The sequence below is a fragment of the Megalops cyprinoides genome, chromosome 7 (genome assembly GCF_013368585.1).
Source record: "Megalops cyprinoides isolate fMegCyp1 chromosome 7, fMegCyp1.pri, whole genome shotgun sequence".
Classification (NCBI taxonomy): Eukaryota; Metazoa; Chordata; class Actinopteri; order Elopiformes; family Megalopidae; genus Megalops; species Megalops cyprinoides.
The window spans coordinates 22,352,364-22,369,281 of record NC_050589.1 but is presented as its reverse complement, the minus strand read 5'-3'; the positions used below and the strand labels follow the sequence as shown (position 1 = coordinate 22,369,281).

Below are 16,918 nucleotides of genomic sequence, written 5' to 3'. Positions count from 1 at the left end.
CTGCAATATCTCCCCAAGACAGCGACTCGTTTTCAGAGTGACTACAATGCCACCGTCAAAGGTTGAGCGGAACAGAGACCTCAGGGGATCTTTAAAAATAAAAGCAAACAGGATGGGCCAATAAAGCCTGGATCATCTGTGATATACTCAATTATTTAAACCCCCATTTCCTCCACCATCCCACTGTACACACATCTATTCCGGGCAAAGGACACACTGGCAGCCTCAGACTCACACCTGGGCTATCTCAATGAGGCACTCCATGCAGACAGTGGCGAACCTACACGCATTATATGCCAATGGTTACTTTAGCTGTAAAAACAGTGATTATGCACATTATGTTATATCCTTTAGGAAACTGCAAACCTCTGTTTGAGTGTCCATTTCTCAAAGTAGTGGCCACAGCACTGGAGGAGAAGAAATACCACATTGAAAATGACAACAACAAAATGAGAACCAGCATATGGTGTTTGCCTGCTGACTTTGGCACGCTACAAAGGGGAGCTCACCATGCTTACTACAGGGAAGGGTCATTTTCACTACAGTTCTACTCCAGTAAAACTAATGAACACTAATCCAAATCTCTGACATTATCACTCTAAATCCCTAGGGGGGACACTTTGGAACTGAGCCAAGAGCAAATGGGGACAATGAGACAGTGGGACAGTGGTTTCAATGGCAAGACAGACAATGATAACATCATTCTGAGAGCACACAAAGATAACCCGCATTTCAAAACTAAAAACTGTTCTCAAGACCAGAAAATAAGAGCTTCCATGCCCAAATAACTAAAAGTTTCTTTTTTTCTTTTTTCTTAATCTTTGAAAATTCAATTCAGTCTGTGTCAGACAAAAAGACAGTTTGTGTAATTTTAATATAAATTTTAATATAAATCTTTTGTAACTTTAATTTACTGGGTTTTTGGACTTGAAAACAGTTTAGTGTCAAATTTTTGGAACCCAAAATAAACTTGGTGTTGTTTGACAGACCAATATTTTAGTGAGGTGAAACACAACATTCCAAAAGAGGTACATCATTCATTTCAAGAAGTGCAGATAAATGGCGAAACTTGGAAAGATTTAAATCTAAAATGCACAGGAAGATTCCCATATTTTCCATAGGACCAAGGACCATAGGACCTGGGCCCTGGGGTGAGTGACCTTGAGCGGAACTATGCACCCAGTGCATTGAGTAATATGTGGGAGTGCAACAAATCAAAGTGAACTTCCTGCAAAGAAGGGGTCATTAATTTTAGCCACTTGAGGGAATACACTCCAAAGTGATTTCTGCACAGGACAGGCAAGGTCAGTCACAAGGTCAGTGTTACTCAAAGGAAGAGGCGAAGGTGCAATAACTCAGAAGTCCTCTTGATAAAGCCCATCACTCAAAACTGAAATCAAATAGCTCTGTGGCACACAGTTTTGGTGGGCAGACACCTGATCATTTTTACTCTTTGATTGTATTAGACACAATAGCTACCCCAGAAAGACTCCAGCTTTCATTGTCTTTTCTCCACTGCAGAATTTCCTGTGTAGTAAAATCATGGTCAAATCTTTTCAAACTACTGAGATACCACCCGAAAATAAGAAAGAGACAAAGTTCCTTGACAACTGACATCTTCCTTAGCCAGGGACAGAAACAACTTCTTTGGTATTACCAATTTTGGGGCACAAACAATCATTTATAAAGATTGTACATTTTGTCTTTCAACAGACACTCTTGTCCAGCAATTCGCAAAAAAATATTTGAAAAGCAATTCGGGTGAAATGCTGTAGCAATTTTCTGAATTCATTTAGCTTGAACTGTTAGTAACAATAATGTTGGTAAAAAACTACCAAAAATATTCTTAAAAATTAAATTATGTATTACCTTCAATAACCAACCAATAGACAATAGCAATAACCAGACAATAACCAATACTAAATCTCAAATGTACCGTTACTCTACAGAACAAATTGTTCTCATAACATGAAATTATTTGAACTTCATACTTTTGCTTTTTTATTTTATTTATGTATGATACTTTTAGACAGTTCTGGTCTGATTCAGACTCAACAGATTCCTGAATTGCCCTACTTATTTTACTTATTTGAATCTGTTACTGCTGTATTTTGCTGTGCTTAAAGGAAATGAGCAAACTGCCTATTTGATGTACAAAGTAGAACAAATGCTTTCTGGAGGCTGGACAGAGAGTCTTTATTTTGTTTAAAATTGGTTCGGTTGTGGCAGGTAGATTTGCTTATGAAAATGCATGGAACAGAAATTGCATCACGTCACACTTAAGGCACATTTTTAACTGCGTCATTTGGTTCACGATTTGTCAATATGGTATATTTCCATCCCTACTTAGCCCGCAAAGGAAACTTAGCACATGAAGTAACTGCTTCATGTAAGTTTGTGTTTATTCTATTGTATATAAATGGAGAATGAAAATAGCCAATCCATACAGAATGATAATGAGTTACTTTGTTCTCTGCATGAGAAATGTGCGCTGTTTTTATTTACTTACATATTTTGTATTCATTTATTTGCCAAACTCAATTTGTAACTGCAGTGCAACAAGCATATTGCTTTGTACCACATCTAACTCCCTCAGCATAATGCTTAACAGGGAGGTACTGTCAGCATGTAATTGCAGCCTTTGATTAAGTATCACAGTGACATTTGTTTTTTTTTTTTTTTTTTGTATCAAGGTGACCTGAGGATTCTGGGGGTCTAAAATTAGCCTTAGTGTTCTGTGAATGTTCAGAAGCACATAGACATCTTAATCATGCCAAATTTGTACAACAAGTTAAAAGTTAACTGGCATACTTTGTTAAGATATGTGCAAAACACATTAACTAGAGGGTTTATGCAGCAAGGCTTAACCCAGTCTATCTGATGGGTGACCCTGGCTGCTGCAAGGAAATGCAGGGCATTTGACCCCATCTTCATTGCTGGTTATTCAAAGTTTTTTCACCTCATATGCATTCAAGAGCAAAAAGGGCTGGTCATTAAGATTCCTACCAAAATGTTACAAAGGCCATGAGGATCAACATTTCCCTGGCAAAGGCCAACGCTGTGCAGCAAATGTCTAAAATCTTTTAAACACCCAGCATTTACAAAATTAATCCTGCTGGACTAAAAGACTACAGCAAAAGCAAAAAAATAAGTAAAGTAACATAAGAACTAATTTGCAAATGTCAGTGGAGGGATTAAGAGGGACAGTTATGTATTTCTTAATCTTCAGCAGTTTCTCAGAATACACAAAATCTGAGCCTACAGTATTTAAGAATTTAGCCCAGCGTTTACTCTGTCTTTCATGACTGGAATTCTTTGCACTTAAATCATCTGTGTAATGATCACAGGACTGCATAAGAACAGGAGAAAAGCCTAGGGAATACTCCACATGAATTTTAAGTGATCTTTACCATAGCCTGAAGGAAGCTGACAGCATGATTACAGGGCATACACACACCCACAGATACATACAGACATGTTATGTAGTAAATATTAGAATTTGAATATAAATATTATATATAGGAAACACCATTTTATCATTATTGTTATTATATGTCGTAGCAGGAGCATTTAACAGTAGCTATGTATATCTTACTTTCCCTCTACACCACTCTGTAGCATTAGGTTGCCATCAGATTCTGTGGCCACCCCAGGTGAGGATGATGAATAAAAGACACTTTCGAGAGCTCCTATCTTTCACATCATCCTTACAAAGCTACCAAGAGGGGATTTCACATCTCAGACTCCTCACAATCTCTCAACAGGGGTTCCCCAAGGATGAGGGCTAAGGCCCCTTTTCACTTCCCTTTGCATGGAATCTGTATCCTGCAGGTTCTTGCTCAGTAGCATGAGCCAAACCCATCCATTTCACACCACCTACTCCACCCACCTCCTGGCGCAGGCTCTCTCTCACTTGGACTACTGCAAGTCCATACTGGCCAGCCTCCCTGCCCATGCTAACTCATTCAGAACACTGCTGTCGTACTGGTCATCATCCTCCTAAATTAAGCCCATATCTATCCTCTCCTTTTCTCCCCTCACCATTACGCAACTGCTGTTTGTATGAAATCTGTGACCGCTGGTGCTAGCCTATCCCACAGTCAAGGTCATGGCCTCTTCATACCTTCAATCCATAATGAGATGTAACATCTCTAGACAAGCCTTCCACTCACGTTAAAAGCACACCTGTGCAGATTCTCTTTGGAAGCCAAGGCATTAGCAAGTGTTATATGACAAATGAAGTAATTTGTACATACTAACTGTTGTACATAATGCACTGTTGTTATGTCATACACAATCCAGCTCAGTTAGACAATACTGCAAATTATGGGGTACAGGTCTATTGGGCAGCAGTGTAGCATAGTGGTTAAGGAGCCAGACTTGCTGATTCAATTCCCCATTGGGACACTGCTGCTGTATCCTTGGGCAAGGTACTTAACCCACAATTGCTTCAGTAAATATCAAACTGTATAAATGGATAACATTGTAAAAAGCTGCAACCTATGTAAATCGCTCTGGTTAAGAGCGTCTGCTAAATGCCAATAATGTAATATAATGTAATGTAACATAATGTAATGTGTGGGCATCCTTGGATGGTGCTAGTAAAAAGGGGAGCTATTACACCAACTTACATATTGTATTTTAGAGCATACAACGATGTGTCTAAGCACATGATTTCAGGTGAATATATAGTTATATAAAATGTCCATAGGTTGAGCAGATAATTCATGTACTACAGCGGGTTATTAGTTACCTAGCACCTTTAATATAGCATTAGCACTTTCCGAGAATACCTGGAGAAAGTAAATCACAGACAATTCCCAGCAGGGCTGGAAAAAAACAATCAATACATCAGCGGTTTGTCCTTTAGGGTTGGTCTGTGCTTTTCTCTGCCTGCTGTCCTGCGCTGACACAACTGGGTCATGACTTCAGACTTGGACAGAATGACTCAACCTCAGAGGCGGCTGGGGGAATAGAGCAAAAAAGCACTACATCACCGGAGTCAACGAGGAAGCAGAAGAAATAGCACTTCAGAGCACTCAAACTTCAGGAGCAGAAACTGTCATGTTTCAGTCGAGACGCTCACCGCGAGTGTGCAGCTACAGACTTCAAAGTCTGCGATGGCTGTGGTGTTCCTTCCAACACAGACTGATCTGCTTCATCGAACTTGTTTGGATGAGAACCTGTGTTGAGCCACCGGTTCCAAGAATAAATTTAGTTCTTATTTAAAGCTCTCTCTAAAACTCGTTTCTCGTTCTACTGAGAGAGGAGCAGAGGAGTTGTAGGGGTATTGTGTAAGCTTTACTCAATAGATTTGAATGTACCGGCTACTGTTCTTTAACTTACTTATTTATTCATTTTTAAGAATTTTTAGTTGGTCAGAAGGATCATGGCTGAAATGGCTTCAATAAGCACCAGCAGTTTTTCCATTTAATTGACTGCTGTTTTTAAAATGCAAACACTCACTGTTAATTTTACATTTGGTTTGTTGGTTGTTGTTTTTAGAAGTACACCACCAATTCAAAGAAGCTTGTGAAATAAACACTGAAGGTTTCAAACATACAGGATCCGGAAAGGCATTAATGGTTAAGCCGTTCTGATTGAGCCAGTACAGTACGCAGTTAATTTAGCTCTCTTTTGCAACACACACATCCTGGACAGTGTCCTCTTAGGAAAATAATTACATTAGTTCTTGCTCCACACTTCTGTTGTATCATCATGTGGAGGTGAAGCAGTGCTTACAGGAAGCAGTGCAATCCAACACTCCTGCCTGACTTGATACTGCTTGATCTGCATCAATGTAAATCTGAGTTTAAAATAAAAGAATAGGTAAAGCTATTAACTTGAATAGTGCAACACTATACAGTATAGTTACAATAACAGATATAAAGTTGACTTTTTAGTTTAATATTTAATAAAAGCAAAGCAATATACAAACTCTGCACAAAGGCATAGCGAGTAATGTACTGCTACTGCTCATTCTGTTTAAAATTTATTTTGGGAAGGAGAGGCTTCCTTTTGTAAGAAAAAAAAAAAAAACATTTTACTGTCCTTGTAAATAATGTAGTCTACTATAAAAGCACTCTCTGAGCTTCTTAATTGAATCCACACTTCATTAGCTAAATGACAACACAGTCACTCTGTCTGGACAGAGGCAGCGAGTTCTGAATGCTGTGTGATAAGGAAGCATCAGGGCCATGCAGGCTTTCACAGATTCTACAGTAAGCTTTCTTTTCTCCTGGTGCAAGAGCAGTGTTTCTATTCATCTCTGCTGCTGCTTCAGAAGGTCTAAGTGTAGAAAGCAGAATGTTTATTTGTCTCTGTCTGGGTAAAGCCCTACCCATAGATACAAGTATTTTTCATTTATTCTTCTGTTCTTCTGCTGTTTATGTACACGTTGCAGACACTTTTGAAAATCACAATGCCAATGCAAATGTAGCCAGTCCATGAGCAAGATGATATCTGAAGCTGTTTTTCTCGAGGAAAAAAAAAGAGAGAAACCTAACTGGAAATTTTAACATTTTGTACCTCTGTAAGGCAGAACCATTCTGCTGGCTAAGCTGGAAGAAATAGGCACGCTTTTCACTCAGTGTGCTCTGAAAGTGTGCACCAGTTGCTCTCCGCTATCTCTGTCCCTACAGTCATGTGCTGGGTCCAACGCCTCTGAGCCACCATTATTTCAGAGGGACACTGCTTCCAGTTGATATTGTCAGAAGATGACAGGAAAGTATTTGACAAAGTTCCACTGCTGAAATGATGACGTGTTTGAAACGTTAAAAAAAAAACAGCTGAAAGCCCAGCTTGAGATACCTGAGGTTACAGCAGCTTTTACCCTCAGCCTGCACTTCTTAAAATCTATATAGTGCTGGGCACAGTCAATACTAAGGTGAGGTTAACTGCTGGAGGAGGTCCTGATAGGCCAATAGGAGGGCATTATAGCCTCATGAGGACCAAAATATACCCTGCATAACACAATTTCATCAACAGAAACACAGGGGAACCATTTTCTGTGTGTCTAGACAGCTTCAGGTAAGGCTAAATCTCTTAAAGCAGTTACTGCTGTCTGGCATTTTGGATACCCCACTAAGAGCAAAGTTCTGATTCAGAGGTCATCTGACAATTAAGAGAGAGAATACGCAGTGCAAGGCATGCTGGGAGGTGATAAGATGTTTCTTGATAACACCGAGGAGAGTGAAGCGGAGCTAATTAGGACGAGCAAAGAGACGCTGCTCCAAGGCCGGCTGTCTGTTTCACAGATGATGAAAATATTTTTAGTGTTGTCTCTGAAGAAGCCTACCAGAGGAACACCTAACACCAGGCATACTGGGAGGGGGGAAGGACTTGAAGATTTAACCTAATGTTACCAAAAGTACAAATATTAGTGGCCCCATAATGTTGAAGTGATTCAGTTAAAAAATTGATTTAGTCATAAAAGTAAGCAGATCCTGTTTCATTACATCAAAGTGACATTATTTTCAGTTCTAGCATTTACTGGATCTGAACGGTCATACAATACTAGACCACATTCATGATCAAGCATAGGAGGTTTAAGTGAAGGAAGTGCAGTTGTCAAAAGGGTGTGTCTGAATCAATTCTGATGTTTTAACAGCACAATGAGCCACAGCACAATGAGCATGCAGGCTGGCATGTCCTTTTAAATAGGGAGAATGTGTGACAAAGTTGTGTACCAAGGAGCTTTCCAGACAAACCCTAACACGGGACGGTGTAAGTACCCTATAGCCATTTTTGTACTTCAGTTCTTCTGCTGAAAGTTAATGAAAAGTAAATCATCTTCATCTGGTCAGTGACATGGTTGCTTGATGAATTGGTGGGTTTTGTTTAATTTTGCTGTGTGTATTTTCAGGTTTAAAATGTTGGGACAGGGCCAGCCAGCCGGGGAGCTGCTGTGGATCTTGTTTGTTTCTTCAGGGCTCCACCAGCTGATGACAAATCCCTGTCACTTTCCGCAGCTGACCCGTGGCCTTCTGCCAGCCCCTCTCCCGACAAACTCCCGGGCTAACAAACGTTCCTATTGTTCCCTGTCACCAGACTAACGAGCTCTCATTACTAATGTGTTTTGCAGTTTAACTTTCATTTGTCAGTTGTCATAGCAGTTGTGATGCTATTTTTTTAGCATGTTGTCTAATTCAGAGACCTCTCAACTGCATTCTAGTCTGATCTATTTCCACACACTGTGGTCCTGTGACACAAACCTCCTGCAGCCAGATAGCCCAGAGAGGAAGGGAGGTTAAGCGTCTCTGAAGGCATTGAAACTGCAATCTTTGTATGTGCACGTACACAGGCATGTGCCTTCAGGAGGGCAATGGCTCTTTGACTAATGGTGATCACAAATATGCCTCCTGGGCTCGCTGCCCCACTCAGTGATATCAGAGGAACATGTGGTCATGGATCAGAGCAGGGTGGCAGGGCAGTTGCTTACTGACTCACACAGACAGCACTACCGCTCTGTCAGTGGCACGATGTGTCACAACAGTCCACTCAGTCAAGTCCGTGCCATCTGGGGAGTGGTACTGTTTTCAAGTACTGCAAAAGTTTCAACTTCCTTGCAAGTCAGTTGGGTGATGACAAGAAACACCTGCAATCCCAATTAAAGTCAAGTCGTCCACTCAATGTCACGTCACACAGTACTAAACCTAACACAATACATTTTTTACTGGCTCATTTAGTCATTGAAGGGAGGTGACATTAAATGAAATGTGTAAACCTAAATTGCTTTAATCCTACTCTCGTTTCCATTCCTTCGTAACTGCCACCTGAGTGTCAGAAAATTGAGATGGCTGACAAACATCCTCAGCAGGCATGTTCCTATGGCAACGGAATACATGAGAATTCAGTCAGATGTTATTCTTCTGGCACACAGTACCACAGCCTTCAACCATTCACCAGGATTACTGCTGAAAGAAGCTTCTGACATTCCCCATTTCCCTTGGACCTCGGTCTGACATTGGTCAAATTTACCCCTTTGTACTGTTTGGAGGAAAGAGTACAATAAGTCATAATGGGAAACGGTATTACTGGAAACACTTTTTTCCAAGGGATTCCAAGAGTTTCCGTGCCAGAGAGTATTTACATAAAAGGCAGTACAAAAATATTCCAGCAGCCTTGACTGGACAACTGTGTTTTTATAGCTGTCTAAACTGATACTTTGAAAATGAGCAGAAATGGTGTGGTCTGCCCTGAAAACAGGAAATACTGGTATGGGATGGGTGGAGCCCCAAACTCCCACCACCACCCCCATCAGACCTCCTCCTGTATCTAAGACCTTGAAGAGGATTCATTTGGTTGTCAGCCTTCAGAAGATGAGAAGCTGCTGGGTCATCTCGTGAAGCATGGAAATGACAAAATGTGATGGAAAGAGGCAGGCACACAAACTATGCATTCTTCTCTAATGCTCTGCCATGACTATTTTTGTAGAAAAAAGAGATTGTGAAATTGTTGGCCTTTTCTCTATACAGTATACATTTGACTATATGATACAAATCCTAATGTTTGTAGGTTTTCTTTGGTTCTAAGTAACAGGTGAAGGTGTTCCTTTTATATCACTTTATATTATATTTAACTTCTATAACACTACAAGATCAGTGGGAACTAAAGAAAAAATGTTAACCCCTTGCATGTGTTACTTAAATGAAGGACATATCTCAGACAGGGGGACTGAATCACCATCTTTGTCTGTTTGCCTTTTGTGAGGATGTTTAAAGATTTAGTGCCTTAAGCACTGATTGTAGGGATTCAAGTTTTATTAATACAGTAGTACCTACTACAAAGATAAAGGACAATGTATATGTATCATTATTTACTCCCTACATCAACCACCATCACTACTTCTTTGTATATCAGGGCCTGACAAAGTCATAAAATGAGGACATTCCTGCCATGTACAAAATCAGTAACATTCACCAATCAAACAAAGGAACTGACAAAGATTGTGCGTTGGTGTTTTCTGTTTTTTTTCTTCCTGCATTCATTTCAACTCGCAGGATCCAGCTTATTGTCATCATATAATAACAGTGCAAACAGATCTTAAGAATTTCTCTCGGAATGTTTAGTCTGCCATCTATGACTAATGCCGCTTTTCCCCTCCACCCTCGCTGCAATTGCATCTCTTCAGAACAATAAAAACACATTTGCCCCATTTTCCACACTCCTCTTACTTATGATATAAATCAGCCTTTATAGTAAGACATCACCCATGGAGAATCTTCCAATAAATAATATAATTTGCTAATGTTTTTCTTAAGGCAACAAGGACTTTCATGACCTTGATCAACTTAATTTGGTACAATCCACTGACTACCTGGCAAGATGCAGGTGTGGATTAAGGATTATTAATCAACAAATATCGTCCTGCAGACCAATCCGAACCTAACCAGAATTCAGAATCGAATATGAAACTCTATGTTAAGTGAATACTGGATGGCACAACATTTGCAAACACTCAAGAGAGAGTATTACTTCTTTCAACAAGGGTTTTCCAGAATGAAAAACAAACTGATCACTAATCGTTTTTGAAAGACTTCAAGATCTTCAAGACACGTAACAGCTGACAGTCCAAAAAAGCTACTCTGTAACATACACACAGCCAGCAGTAACAAAATTAGAGAAACAAAAAAACAGCGTGCACTGCGCTGATGGAACATTTCAAGTGGATGAGGGGGGCTCTCATGCAGCCTACCTGGTTCTCTTCATGAGTCACTCTCATCTGCTCCTTGAGGACAGACATGCGGGATGCCTCCTCCTTGCGCATCACCCTCTCCTTCTTCAGCTCCGGGCTCCAGAAGGTCTTGATGCTGTTCATGGAGGAGCCCAGCTTGCTGTCCTTGACATCCAGCTCCCTGCGCAGCAGCTCGTTCTCCCTCTGCAGGTCCTTGAGCTGGGACTGTAGGTCCAGCATGGCGTTGTCGCGCACTTGGCGCAGGGCGGCGGGCACCTGGTGGTGGGGGTGGTGGTGCATGGAGATGTCTCCGTAGGACAGGATCTCGGTGTGGGGCAGCCCCACCGAGGCAATGTTGGGGCTGCTCCCCATGGCAGTGACCCGCCCACCATATGTGGCACGGCTGGTGGCCCGCCCCAGTGTCATGGTTCCTTTCGGGTAGGTGGTGGAGGCCACCCCTTCGTGGTCACTCAGGTACATGGGCCCAGAGGTGGCGTAGGCGGCGTTCAGAGACTGGATGTTTTCCATGGACAGCGTCTTACCACCTCCACCTCCACCCCCACTACCGCTGTTGGCTCGTCTGTGCCCCAATCTGGGTGACCTCGGCAGGCGAGGGGATCTCGCGGGGCTGCCCTCCAACTGCCCAACTGTTCTCGCACTTCCGTACATGTTAAATGGGCTTCCTGTCCCCTTCAGATGTCTGTTGGCAGAGAGCTTCTTGTGGTGAAATGCAGCTCAGGATAGAAATATGCCTTATGTTACTGCGCTGTTGTCCCTCCCTCCTGCTCTTACAGGAGCTGGTTACTGCATTCCTGGCCCTGGCCAATGCAGAGGGCCTTGAGTATAGCGCTGGAAAAAATAAAAAGAACAGATACCACATTCAACAAATGGCTGATTTCACATATCTTTTTAATTAAGTTAAAAAGCGCAGCTAATGCACATGTGGTGTAGGGGAGAACAGGAAAAATCGGTGCATAAAATTAAGGGTCTAGTGAGTCATTTGCTAAGGATTCCAATAGATATGGGCGCTAATATGGTGACACTTCATAAGCGCAGCATCCCCCTGTGTATTTTATTGTCCCAGCCTACCATGTGTCCTGAGCAGAGCTCATCAGAAATACCCAAACTAAACCTCATTAAAACAAGCTCAATTAAGATTCATTGCCAAAGGGCAAGAGAGGCTGTATGTGCCACTTAATGAATGAAGCTCCCATGTGTATGTCCCTGACTAACCTAAACCAATCAGAACACTATTCTTCAATTTAAAACACTTTGATTGGCTCAAATCAGAGAACCCTTGATTGCACATAATTGGTCCACCCACAAAATCAATTATCACACCTCAAAGAGTAGTGACATGACTGCAAGATTCTTACTTTTTTCTTATACCTCTGTAATAGTTTCTCACAGGCGTATCTTACAGGCAAGCACTACATAATCTGATATTTTCTGGTGATCAAAGAAGTATTTAGAACAATATAATTGCGCAGCCTTATATAATACAAGTAATATCATGATTTTAAAAGAAATGCAGGAACAAAAAAAACCTCCACATATAGAGCTAATTTCAACCTGTTCAACAGAATTGTACTTTAAATAAAGCATGAAATGGTTTTGTGAGAACTGCGAGTAGGTGGTTTAAATTAATTTTGTGTTCTCAGTAACAAGTAAACCAACGCAAATCAAAGCATGGGGTTTCTGATTAGAGGATGTAATCTGACATTTGGTTTTTACATATCATATGACAAAAAAGAAAAGAATAAAAATACAAAATTTAAAAACTTTTTTACTTTTAGAAATATACAGTCAATGGCATTACAATCTATTTTCAAAAATAACAGAAAGACTGAAACACATTCCCTTTTAGGATATGAAGAAAATCTAGGAAAAAGAGTAGCTCCTTTGTCTCTGTCAAGACTTTCAAAAAATAGTACGCAAAATGCAAATATGAAGCTTCTGCCACAACATCATATCTCAGTCTTAATTACATCCAACTGTCCCTGCTATGCCTTGAGTCTCAAGTCAAATGCATGTGTCGTGGCCTGTAAGCCAGCTCTACCAGCCTTGAGCCAAGCAGTCCTTCATTACATCCGCAAGCTCATTAAACTCCCACTGGTCACAGTGCAATAATCACAGTCACTATGTCAAGACAAAAGTGACACAACACAGAAAGGGCTTCCTCTTCACCTCAAACGCTTATACAGTGATCTCCAGTGTCTACCAAACCAGGACTGGAGTCCAAAAGGGGCAACACTGGAATCCTTGAATAGTGTGATGGGATACCTGAAGTCAATCCCCTGTTTTGGGAACAACACACATTTTTCCATTTCGTTTCAAGCAGTAACGAAATGAAAAATACTGTGTAAGCAACGGAGCGAACTAACACTACCCTTAATTTCTTACTGAAAGTTTGACGAAGCATTTTGAGCTTTGATTTGATTAGCCTGCTTGTAAATGAAATTGATCTCTGAAAATGTACTTTGTTTAATGAAGTGGATATCAAGCGTTTTAGCTATTCCCTTCTTAATTGTTAGTTCAGCTGGGGCTAGAATGCAAGGAGCTCTGCCTGGGCCGGCAGGCAATGATGTGTGGTGCAGCATATCACTCCTACTCTTTCTGCCAACAGCCAAGAACAGCAAACATAAATCAGCCAAGGCGAAACCTATATGCCCTTCGACAGCGTCATGCATCTTTTCTATCGTCCAGCGAAAGATGTCTGTGATCAACTGGAAATCTACGTCATAAAATCAAATACCCCCTATTTATTCACTATTTCATCTTTGAAAAATTTCTTTAAGACTACAGGATGAAAGGCACTATACCAGATCTTTGTGTAGTCATTTCCAAGTTTAACAAATGGCAGTGGCCTGACTGATTCAGAGATCCATATTACCGAACACACTTTTCATTTTTATCCCATTTTTCACAGTGGAAAGATACTGATCATGCTGAAATCTTAAGGTGGCTGGCTAGGTAATGTGGGTTCCTTAATGAATACAAACGACTCTTATCTATCGTTCTTCTTTGGACTAATGGTTTGTCCATCTTCCTACCCCATTTTCTGAATCAAAAAGTGATGATTCCCTGATTCAGCACCTGACATGTTACAAGGAAAGAATGCAAAGTTGTCATCCTATCGTCCTATACCCGACAAGATCATATTTTTACACAAAATGCCTTGGTGGAAACTGCTCTGTATAAGCCCTGCGATGACTGTGTTCAATCCAGCCACCGCCCAGCTGACATCATCTGATACCACATCAGGTGTTGATAACACCATACCATTCAGAGCAAACAGCTAAGTGGTTTACAATTGTTGTAACTGCATTCAAAATAAAATCAAATAGTGAAAATGACCAGTTGGCTATGAGACTTCAAGCTACCGTTGTCTGCACCAGCTTTTTTAGTTTGTCTGTTTGTGTGTGTGTGTGTGTGTGTGTGTGTGTGTGTTTAAGCGAGTAATAACAAAATCTAAAAAAAAAATCGAATCACCCCCAATTCATAACTCTAACCCCCAATGAAGTGGTCAACTGATGCTGTTGGCTGTTACCTGTGTGTCTGATTAACTAGCAGAGGCAGTGTCGGAAAAAAAAAAGAATGTTCTATTTGAGCAATGCAATGACCACTCCCCTGTGACCAGACTGCTTCTATGTTCTTATCTGATTGTTCCAATCCACTACACTGAGCTTTAAAAAACTCTTTCTTGCCTCTTTCACTTGGTTGTCTCAGTGTTGCTTAGAATTCCTCAACAATCAGTTCAATTCATACATTTCATTTGCATTGCATACTAGTTCAATGACCTTAGATAAGGAAATCATCCATCCAGGCGAGAGGGAAGACATCAACTAAATCAAGTCAAACCATACAGCAGTCAAAATCCCTTATGCAATGCTAGCCTGAATATTTTAAGGAAAACCCTCCAATGCCAGGAGGAAAAATGGAATTCCAAGCAGACAAGTCATTTGCGTAACCTAGGCAATTACCTAATAAGACACTGCCGCCAGCCATGGCATGTATTGTTCTGGCAGTTCTAGATCCTTCTTTGCCTGCAACTGTATTACACATTGTCTTTTGTGCAGTGCAGTGAACAGCCATTGAGAAAGAATGTCTAATGTAAAAGCAATATTCATTATCCAGAGTGCCAGACCCCTTCATTTGTTGCATTGTTTGATACTTAAAGAAACCATCAGTAAATGCTCTATAAACATAGTTAATTTGGTATGAAATGAACACACCTTCTGACTGGTCTTACTTCATGACCCCTAAGGTTTACTTTGAAGCTGGAATACCTATCAAAGCACACTACTCAAGGCAAACTTCACACTAGTTCCCACCTGAAAAATGGTAAGATCTCAAAATGGAAAGTCACAGTACAATGAATTAATGTTAACACTTACCAAAATGCAGAAAATGGACAGATCACAAAACCCTATGTCTGTATCATAGACAAAAGATGATTAAAGTGTTCTGCCCAAATTTTAATTTAGCCTTAGCAGAGTGTGTTGACAGGAAGTCCTGGGCGGGTGACACCACATTAATTTCACAGACGCTGACTCTACTGCAAATATATAAAGAGAACATTAATTAAACTGTAGAGTAAGATTTCTGACACAGGATGAAATTTCTGTTACACACCACGGTAATGTTGTCTTCTGAAATAAGGTCCACTAAAACATTTTCTCTTTCAACACATTAATTCACGTTCAGGAAACGAGTGAAACAACAGATAATGTTGAGGATATTTGCCCATCTCATTTCACTGCTGTGCTATGTACCAGTATACAAAATACTAACTGACATTAAACAGATTAAATTATGCAAACATTTGGATGAAATAAGATGGCCTGCAATTCTTATCTGCTTCCACAAATGGTTGACTTACTGCATAACCAACATTGCAAAGCCTGAAATAGAAGTGATAACAAAACCAAGGATGGCATACAAAAACAGCCCATCTCCATTCCTTTACAGCAACACTGCTATAAATATTAAAATGTATTTTTGCATACAGAATTCTAAAGTAATAAATAATACATATTGTTCCTGACCATGAAAAACGAAAGAGGCATATATGCACAATAAATTAAACAACTAATGAAGGTGCTTAAAAATATTACGTTTATGATATTTTTTTATGTTATGGAATCACTGACACAGGAAAAAAGTTTATTTTGCTTCCGCAAGAAAGACTCTTTCAAAAGCAGGGTGAAAACTGTAAATACATCCCGTCAGTCCCAGAAATGAGGATGGGGAGATGGGGAGAGCCAGGGAGGAGGGGGTGATGAAGAGCAACTGGGAAGACTAGGATGTTTAGCAATGAAGTACAGGGAGCGCTGGTTTGAAATCATGTCACGTCCCGTTTCCCTGGGAATAAAGAGGGTAAATTTGGAGGACACCTGCAGTGGGGTTCAGCAGGTAGGAAGATTAACCAAAGCAAATTGGACACAGTGGGTAAATAGAGAGACAAATGCACACCACTTTCAGTGGGTGAACGCAGTGACCCAAACATAGGGCAGGAAGCAGGTGCAAAATCTTCAATCCAAGCCAAAAAGAACTAAAAAATAAATGCCGCAAAGGAGAGTTTTGGTGACATGAAGTGCTGTCAAAGCTGGAAAATCTGAAAAGGGGGATTTCGTTGCCAATGCTTTGCAAAAAGAATGGATTTGATTTTCTCTTGCAAAAACAACGTGCTTTCCATCAATCAGCCATATTGTCTCCCAAGTGAGTGGGTGTTTCAGTACCATTCAGCAACTTAAAGAGCAGACATATGCAGCTGTGTTTATAGAAGCAAGTGGTAGAAATTTACAAAGTAAAAAATACTGCATACTGCATTCTAAAGAAGGGACGGTATACTCATGGGTGTGTGTTTTTGCAGCACTTGTTTCTCCAGACTCATTTTCTATATGGTTGAAGTCTAACACAGACACAGCATGTAGCATGTGCACATACTGTAGCATGCACATGACTGCACGTGTTACACATCAGTCCTGCCTTTATGAAAACACATCAGATAAAGGTCTCTTGCACTCTACCACAATACAGTTTTTCTACCAATACAACTCCATTTAAAGCTATTAAGAAGAAAACCTTTGGCGGGGTGCATTTTCCACTCAACAGAATTTAAAGCTACAATGAAAAGACTGTGGTCAGATTTATATTCTTTGCCAGGATGGTTATCTTACTGCAAATTTACACTGTGCCCAGTTACCCTTGTATTGAATAGAATTGTTCATAAATTTACAT

General features: G+C 40.5%; 1 protein-coding gene across 1 annotated transcript in view; it reads right to left on the bottom strand.

Moving 5' to 3' along the window:
• The window catches only part of LOC118780237 (ERC protein 2), a 259,125-nt gene that overhangs the window by 240,635 nt on the left and 1,572 nt on the right, over positions 1-16,918 (bottom strand). The window contains exon 2 of the mRNA XM_036532645.1: positions 10,697-11,524. Coding sequence (XP_036388538.1) covers positions 10,697-11,344 — 648 coding nt within the window. The 5' untranslated portion in view covers positions 11,345-11,524. The remainder of the gene's footprint in view (positions 1-10,696; positions 11,525-16,918) is intronic.